The 9,118-nt window shown below is 42.6% G+C and overlaps 1 protein-coding gene across 1 annotated transcript; it reads right to left on the reverse strand.

Moving 5' to 3' along the window:
* Positions 1–470: 470 nt before the first annotated feature.
* LOC116685428 (uncharacterized protein KIAA0895-like) lies at positions 471–8,907 on the reverse strand (the record flags this gene model as incomplete). Its single annotated transcript, XM_032510488.1, is given in 8 exon segments — positions 471–504; positions 656–961; positions 4,438–4,570; positions 5,616–5,759; positions 6,477–6,529; positions 6,532–7,239; positions 8,230–8,293; positions 8,696–8,907. Coding segments are annotated over 6 exon segments (1,343 nt in total), but the record flags the coding sequence as incomplete, so codon positions are not given.
* Positions 8,908–9,118: the final 211 nt, after the last annotated feature.

Genomic DNA, 9,118 nt, shown 5'->3' on the forward strand with positions numbered 1-9,118 from the left:
GTCAGCCAGAGGAGGATTTAAATGTTGAGGTTACCCTCGTGTGTGTGTAAATGCGACCAAATCCAGACTGCTGGTGGATGTTAGCTTTCATAAAGCTGTGGAGACCTGGACTTCCAGCAGGTCTGGGGGTTTAATCAGGTTCTCTGTACTGTCTCAGAAGACAATCTTACCTTTGGAGATGTGCTCATGAAGCTGACTTTAAAAAAATCTGCTCGCTTTCATATTAAGTGGTTTGGGCTCCTTCTGTAATTTTGGGATACAATTTGGTTTTGATGAATTCTCAAGCAGCGCTACCACGGGCCACCCAACGGGCTCTGCACCAGTACTAGCAGATGAGACGGTGGTTTAATGTTAGGCATTAGGGCATGCTAATCATACAGTCACATTATTTGAAGGTATTGACACTGACCTTGCCAAAGAAGTCAGCATCTTGAAGTCGATGGTCCTTCGATATCGGAGGATCGGAGGATCCGTCCAGATACACCTGGTCTTTACTGAAGCACCCTGAGACAGGAACGCGCAGGAAGTGTCAACATCAACCAGTTATGGCCACTATAACACTGATGAGAGGACAGTACAGTCCTCACTAAAATCCCCTTTTTATTTATCAGACAATGTCCTAATGATGTAATATTATGCGTGTGCGTGCGTCCACCTGGCTGCGAGGTGTCCGTCTGTCCCCTCTTGGCTCTCAGACAGTACTCCCAGCGGACGTCGGGGTCCTGGACGAAGCGGGCGATGTGGCTGAAGAGGCGGCTGAAGCTCATGCTGGTGGCGTGGTACACCGTGTAGTACAGAAGGGCCGCGCGCCACAAGTACGGCTGTTTCCGTAGCAACACGCTGTGCAGGCTGGCCAGGCCCTCCTCCGTGGGATTGGCTGGTTTGAGGCCGAACTGCTTCCTGCCGTCGGCGGTGGACCACGGCTGCAGGTTGTTGTTCACCCCCCGCAGGTAATGTGTGCCTGAGGACACGGTCAACGATCATACAATAATAATAAATCTCATTATATTTTGCCTTTTATTTATTCTATTTTATCTGATCATTATTATATATTTATTTTCAACAGTTTTCATTTTTCTCATTTTGATCATTTACATTTCTCATAACTTTAGACAGGTTTTTTATATATTTTTTTCATTGATTTGTTTTCATGCTATTTATTTAATCTTTCATGACTTTTTCTACATTCTCTTTGTTGTTTTTTTATTTCTTTGGAGTATATTTGTTAACTGTTTGTGTATTGCTACATGGTATTTTTATGTTTGTTTTAATAAAATAAGCAATATATTTATTGATTATCTGAGGTCATTTAGCCTATTGTACACACCTGCAATGCATATTACTAATCAATACACAAACTGTATATTAACTCAATTTCCAAGTCATAAAACTCGTAGTTACGATCCCTCTGATAGGACATGAACGCATCGGGAGCTTTGGGCCAAGTAATATTTTTCATGATGATGAAGTGAAACATGATGCTCTCGCCAGCATTAAAGGTCCCATGGCGTGACATTTTATCTTTATGAGGTGTTTTAACATAATATGAGTTCCCCCAGCCCGTCTATGGTCCCCCAGGGGCTAGAAATGGAGATAGGTGTAAACCGAGCCCTGGGTATCCTGCTCTGCCTTTGAGAAATGAAAGCTCAGATGGGCCAATCTGGAATATTGCCCCTTATGACCTCATAAGGGGCAAGGTTACCTCCCCTTTCTCTGCTTCGCCCGCCCAGAGAATTTGGCCCCCCATGAGAGAGAGACATCACGGCTTTCAAACGAGCTAAGTGGGTTAAGGAAGATCTGTTCGACCGTATACGGCAAAAGTTTAATTTATCAACTAGCATTGCTCTGGTTGGTTGTAGCGCCTATTCCACTGAATGCAGAGGGATTTTTAAAGACTACCGTATATCCTGCCCCTCGGATTGAGCCCTGCCTATGGAGAGTTCCCAGACCCAACACCTGGACGTGGGTCTGGCTTGGCAGGCTAGTCTAAAAAACAGTGTGTGATAAAGAGCATGAAAAGTGAGAACATGCAAGGATGAACAGAAGAAACAAGGTGTTCTGGCGTCAGGCCGCACAGCGGGATCGTGTGTCAGGCGGCTTGAAACTAAACTGCAGTATCAGGTGACCTGGAGTCTGTGATGTCATGGGCAAACAATGGAGGCCCCAAGGACCACCTAGTCCTAGACGGTCTTCCGTCTTATTGTTCTGCGTCCTTTAGATGAGCACTCACTACCTCACAGAGCTGTTCACATGGCTGCAAATGCTCAGCCTTGTTTGCGTGTATTTTACATAATATAATATATTTCATATATTCATGCACCTCAAGTCTGTTTACAGTATTTCTAGTGGCTGCCGCAAGACACGGGTTGTCTGTCCCTCAGAATCAAACTTTCGAGAGCCGCCATTATTCTCCGACGTTCAACCATTTGACAAAGTGTGTTGTATATTTTTATAATTTTCTAGTACGTCAGACATTTACCTTTTAGACGTGTCAAGGTTATTTCATTTACCTTTTTACTCTAAACTGCATTAAAGGCAAAAAATACATTATTTGTTTTACTTATCTTCTTCATTATACTTGCTGTACGTGACCTTATTGTACGAACGAGAGTCGGGTTGGACCAGGCTATACTGCACCGTGGGTCAGAGAGAAACAGATTCTAAATGCTCTGTATGTTTATACATTGCAGAATTGACAATAAAGTCAACTTGACTTGACATTAGCATGCTTACAATATCAGCAAAGTTATTTATTTTTTTACAGTTTTCAGCAGGGATCCAGAATGGAAATCTGCTAAATTTAGCCGATGGTTATTTTGCTCGGGGTGGAGATGTGTTAATAGTTTTATTCAATTTTCTTTTTTAATCTTTTCCCGGTTATAACTAATCTCTACGTTAAAATAGTTGTGAAGTGCCACCACTTGATGTGTACTAAGCACACAAAGAGCTTGATTTTTTTTGGAACTGTTGCTTTACGCAGTATGTATTTGTAAATTATTTTGACTGGTCCACTTATTCTCGGTATTGGAGGAAATGGTCATGTTTGTATACTTCTCCTTTTTATTGGAAAATATTCAAATTAAAATGTGAATCATGTGTGATATGAAAGATGTTTTCTTTAGTCTGTAGGATGTTTTTTCTCTCCGCTGCACCATAACATTAATTCAGACTGGTTTGACACATAATTTGCCTTTTAACAAATATTGCGCCCCCCATTGATTTGGATATGCAGTAGTTCATGTTGCCATTTTGATCAAATTGTGATTAATTGAGCAGCCCTACTGTTAACCGTAATTTGTCCAAAACAGGACTTGTTTCATGTGGATTTTGTTTCAGGTTTTTCATTAAATAATACAGCTAATATGTGGCATTTCAGCATTAAAGGTGCAATAATGTAATACTGACAGCTAGTGTTTAAAATAGTTGCACTTTTGTACTGAAGTACAAATTCAAAATATCGGAGGAAACATCCTTTGACTTCTGTCTTTCTCTTTGTTTCTCTGCAGGAATCGGACATTGCTCCTGACTGTAACCATGTGAGTATTTCCTACACTGCTACACTTAAAACATAAATATTGGACTTTTTCTTCTTTTTTTTTTTTTAAACTCTAGTTTCAAAGGCTGAACAACCAACATGGACTCAGATGTGATGAAATGAATTGGATATCCGATACTTTGTTCCTGATGTGTGGGGCGACCGTATGGAAGCAAATACCAGACATGAGTATTTGAATTTCAACAGCCACTGAATCCTTAATGTTGAAATATTTTACTTTGAAAAACCACATATCTGAATTTATCGGTTCTGATTATGAAATTTCTTTATTTGATATTTTAATAGCTGAATTTGAGAAAAAAAAAAAAAAAAAAAAAAAAAATCCCAATGGTAACAAAATTAATCAAAAACATATACAAAAAATGTATTGGTTGCTCAAGTTCGATTAGGGAAATTAAGATCCAAATAATTCAAGATGAAATAATTCTTCCGGGCTACCCAGGACAGGACTCACCTTTTTTTTTTTTTTTTTTTACACTTGAATTTTTAGATCTGAATTCGACCAATCAAATTTAAGCACCCTGAATCCTTTTCCTTTTTTTTCTTCTGAAACCTGAATTTCCTTAATTTTTGGATTTGAATTTGTGACAATTGAAAAAAGAAATGTACATATTATTTAAAGCTGAATTTGAAAACATATACAGTATATATATATACACAGTATAAACTGTATATATACTGTATATATTTTCAAATTCAGCTTTTGAAATTGCAAATCAAGACATTTTATATTGTAATTACAAAGACGGGAAATCAGAACAAATACATTCAGATACATGTTTTAAGTAAAAAATGCCATTATGAAGTATTCAGTGGCTGTAAAAATATAAATACGTATGTCTCTCATTTGCTTCCGCACGTCTGCGTGAGCCGCGGCGTACCGATCTCGTGCCGCAGCATCCCCTCCAGCCAGTGCTGGCGCGCTCCGGCCAGGTTGATGGTCAGAGTGGGACGGCAGCTCTCCACCACCATCACGGCCTGGGACAGCAGCTCGTCAGACAGACGCACCACCACCTGAAACCACACAAGTCAAGCCAACTTTATTTGTACAACAGAAGTCGACACAAAGTGCTTTACAACCAAGGCAGAGGGTTTGAAATCTGCCTTGTCATCTGTCATTTTGTACACAACGATCTTACAAAAGAACAAGTCAAGTTTTGTTGACTGATCAATTAGTTGTTGGTTCTCTGAAATGTCAGAAAATGGTGATGAGTGTGGATCTGTGTTTCCCAAAAAGCCCAAAGAAGGCGTCCTCAAATGTCTTGTTTTGTCCACAACTCAAAGATCTTCAGTTTACTGTCATACAGGAGAGAAAAAACTAGAACATAATCATTAAACAAGAGAAAATGTTAACTCAAACAGATTAATCAATCCTTAAAATAGTTGGCTGTTGTGACTCCTCCCTTTTGCTGCCTGCTGGTGGCGTCTATGGCCTCCCGGAGGGAGTGTCCTTTTTGGGGAGGGTTAATTATCTAATGGGCTGACACCTGGCTATGCCTCAATAAACACCTCAACCAAGGCTACAGCTATGTCTCATCTTGTCAGTCGCTCTCCAAGGCTCCACATCTCCTGGTTTGGGTTTGTTTTGCCAATTTTGTTGGAGTTGCCATAAATCCATACATTCCTCATTTATGATACTATTTACTCTCCACACCTCATGTTTTTTGTAAATAGTTATTCTTTCATTAGCACTTTGCCTGTCTGGACTCCCCTCTTTGCCACATGCTGTGAGCCTGTTTGTGACAAGTGGGAGCTTGTGTGAGTGGTAGGAGTAAATTAGTTTAAGCCTAATTTAGCCTAATTGGTAATTTGGCCCATATTGCGGATGTTTGTTGCTACTCCCTGTGACAGACTGCAGCTATTGTTTGGTTTAGTGGGAAATTAGACTGGTAATTCTGTGGACTATGTTATGGTTACTTACCAGTTATTTTGAGGGGAATGGCAGGTTGTTGGTGCCAGTCAGTTTGGCTTGGTGGTAGGTTGTTGGACTTAACTATTTATACATTTTACGCGGAGTTGTTGTGTATCTGATTTAGACTTGAGTGATTGGGGAACTCACCTCTCCCACGCAGCCTTCTTTCTGCAGATATTTGCGTACAGCAGCCCAAACTTGACTTTTAGGGAGGACGCTGCCGCCTGTCACCTCCTCAAAGTCCTCATAGGAGCCAAACTTCCTCAGGACGCACTCCATGATCCCAACCGCCTGCAGTTAAACAGAAACACCATCTTGTTAGTCTGGGTCAACGGTAGTACCTTTCAGGGACAACTGCCTGACATCACGCGTGTCCCTCACCTTCTGCTCGGTGTGTTGCCGTTCTCGTAATCCCTTTCCTTCAGAAAACAACCTTTGATTCAGCAAGCTAAACGGCAAGTTTTTAATGAAAATTTGGATCGCACAGCAAGCCGGGCCTGCTTGTTATTTTCGGGGAAAGATTAAGATTTACAAAGAATATGTTTACGGCATTTCCCCTCTAACTGGGACATTTTGGGGCCGATGGGTGGGATTGCTGTGGACAAAGTACACGGAGATACACTGGTAAGAGCTAATGAGGTTTAACAATGTATCAGCTAATTTAAATATCTCACGTTACTGTACTGTGTCAACAATTCACTTCATTTAATAATTTGTGCCTTTTTCTTTTGCGGGCTGCAAGTTTTCCACCAAAACAAGTTCCTTCCCGAGACTATCTTGCAGAGCCACCATCTCTGCGTCTGTAACTTAGCGCCACCCATGACAATTGTGATTGGTTTAAAGAATAAAACAACCCAGAGTGATTTTTAATACATTTTTTCTCCAATCACAGAATGCATCTATGGTGTAGCCAAACCTTACTCCACAGTGCTGTGGAGATTAATGCTTGCAATGCAAGACTGCCATCATGTGACCTCACAGGTGATCCATAGAGGTTTGGTACTGTACCTGTTCCAGAAAGAGGCCTGAGCCCTCTTGGTACTTCTCCAACACACTCCTCAGCTCGGCTGTGCATACTCAAACTGAGGCTCGTACTTGTAGTCGGACTGGAAGAAAGTCTGCTTCTCCTGCTCCAGGTTCAGAGGCCTGAGGGCGACGAGCAGACAGGGCCTGGCGGGTGTAGGCAGCGTCCTGCCCGTCGCCCCCTTAGCTATGTGTGGCAGAGAGGTGGCAGGTCGCATTTGGCCCTTTCCAGCCCGAAGCCCGGTGGAATAATTGACGGAGCAGGAGCTCTCGCTGCGGCGCATCCAGCCGCCTGCGCCCAGGCTGGGGCTGGTCAGGCTGCGAGTTGGGGGCGAGGGAGCGGCCAAACCACTGCGCCATGGAGGCTGTATGATCCGCCGTTCTCCCATCTGCTCCAGGGACCCTCTCAGGCGCTGGGGTGTCATCTCCAGGCTGTGGGGGCGACGGAGTGGTGGTCTGGGCGTGGCCCCGCCTTTGGCGGATGATGTCCACCTCTGTACTACCTGGCTGCTGTTCGTCTGGACCGGAAGTCCGTTGTGGGACACACTCTCTTTACCTTTCTTGGCAACATTGCTCTTTTTGGCAGTCGGTTTGGACGTTGTGGCGGTTTTGGGTGGATCTGCTCGGACATCTTGCTCCAACAGGTCCCTGCTGCGCCCAACGCTTTCACCCTCAACCTGATCCATGAAGACTTCCCCTGAGTCCAACACCATCACCACGGCCGCTCCGCCTCAGCCTTTCCCCAACGCTGTGGACAGGACAGACACATTCATATAAACTGCTTTTTACTGTTGATGGTGGAGGTAAATGATTGTGAAGCCACTCGTGGAAGAAGTATTCAGATCATTTACTTGTAAAAGTATGTATTATCCGCAAAATGCTATTTAAAAGTACTCATTGTGCAGTATAACGTCCCCTGTTACTGTTTTCCTGTTCTGTTTCTGGATCAATATTCCTGCTGCATTAATATTTATGTAGCATTTTACTGCTGTAGATGTTTAAGGTTGTGCTCATTTTAACTCCTTTAAACACCGTTGGGTAGTTTAATCTACAACAATGCATCATGGTCTAAAACAGGGGTCTTCAACAGGGGGTCCGTGACCCCTAGGGGGTCCGCGGAGGTACTGCATGGGGGTCGCGGAAGTTTTGGTTGATTAGACTTTTTTTAATATTCCCGCCCCCCCTGCAATTTTTTCCACTAATTGAAATGTCTTTAAATACACATTAACATGAATTCAACACACTGTAGTAAACAGATAAATGGAGGCAGAAGATGTCTTTCAGTCGTCAATGCACACATGGCGCTATAGGACCAGTTTGATATAACACAATGTTATACAATATATATAATTAGGGGTCCCCGCTCCATCTCGCCATCAGTTTGGGGGTCCTTGGCCTGAAAACGTTGAAGACCCCTGGTCTAAAAGATCATACATGTTTGTAGCGTCGCTGTCCTCTGAGAATCACGTATCTCTAAAAAGTCAACTTTTCGTGGTGTCAGGAAAACGGCTCGCTTTGTGACGATGCATTTCTCATCTTATTTAAGAAGCTTTTTACAGACATTTAGCTTAAGAAAGGAGAACTTTCTCAACACTATCGGGAATGGGATGGGAAAACTGTCATCTGAAAAGTAAAGAAAGCTGTCAGACAAAGGTAGGAGTACAAAATACAATATGTAGCTATGTAAAAATAATATGTACAATAAGTAAAGTGACATATTCAAGTAAAATACACGTACCTCAAATTTTGTATTTGAGTAAATGTACCTGGTTACATTTCACCACTGATACTGCTCATTGTTGCTGGTGGTCTGTGTGGAAAAAGGAGGAAAATGGAGGTGATGTCAGACACTCTTGCTTTAATGAGATTATGGCAGCAGGTCAGCACCATGTCAGTGGACGTGTCAGTCGGTGTTGATGGAGGAGACACGGTTTAGCAAACGGAAAACGGTCTACGTGACGTCCGAACAGAAGCTCCACATGAACAAAGCTGTTAACACAAGTCATTAAGTGTCCAGCGTATCACTAAGTACGAAGCTAACATTTACTTTTATATGAAAGGAAAAAACACTCAAACGTTTAAAACTGAATTCTCCATTGAGACGGACGAACAAATAACTGACAGTGATTCCTTCCGAACACAAAACAAATCAGTTTCTAGCAAAATGAGCCCTTTAAACTCCCAAAACTCACACAAATACTCACCGAGCAGCGAGTCCCAGGACTTCTTTAACGGTTTCAGCCGTTTCATTCCCTCATACCGGCGGCAGCTCCTCACAGACCGAGACGAGGAGGTGGTGTGGTTTTCACCGGTGAATGATAATGAGCGGATAACGGTTCGGTGCTGGAGCGGGGCCTGAGGCGCTGCCTGGGCCGGCCAGGAAGCGGCGGTTGTGTTGGAAGTTATGACGCGTTACGCTACGCTGGACGCCGAGCATGACGTTCCTTGCGTCGTGACGTACGTTTATTTATTTATTTAGTATTATTTACACTTGTGTGTGTGTATTGATGGATGGATGGATGGTTAATTAGATAGATGAGAGATATTTTTGTGTTTTTTAAATATAAAAAAAGCAAAACTGGTGATAAACCACCATCTTTAACGCATTTGTTACTTTTTGGACTTGA

The sequence above is a fragment of the Etheostoma spectabile genome, unplaced genomic scaffold, assembly GCF_008692095.1.
Source record: "Etheostoma spectabile isolate EspeVRDwgs_2016 unplaced genomic scaffold, UIUC_Espe_1.0 scaffold00569823, whole genome shotgun sequence".
NCBI lineage: Eukaryota > Metazoa > Chordata > Actinopteri > Perciformes > Percidae > Etheostoma > Etheostoma spectabile.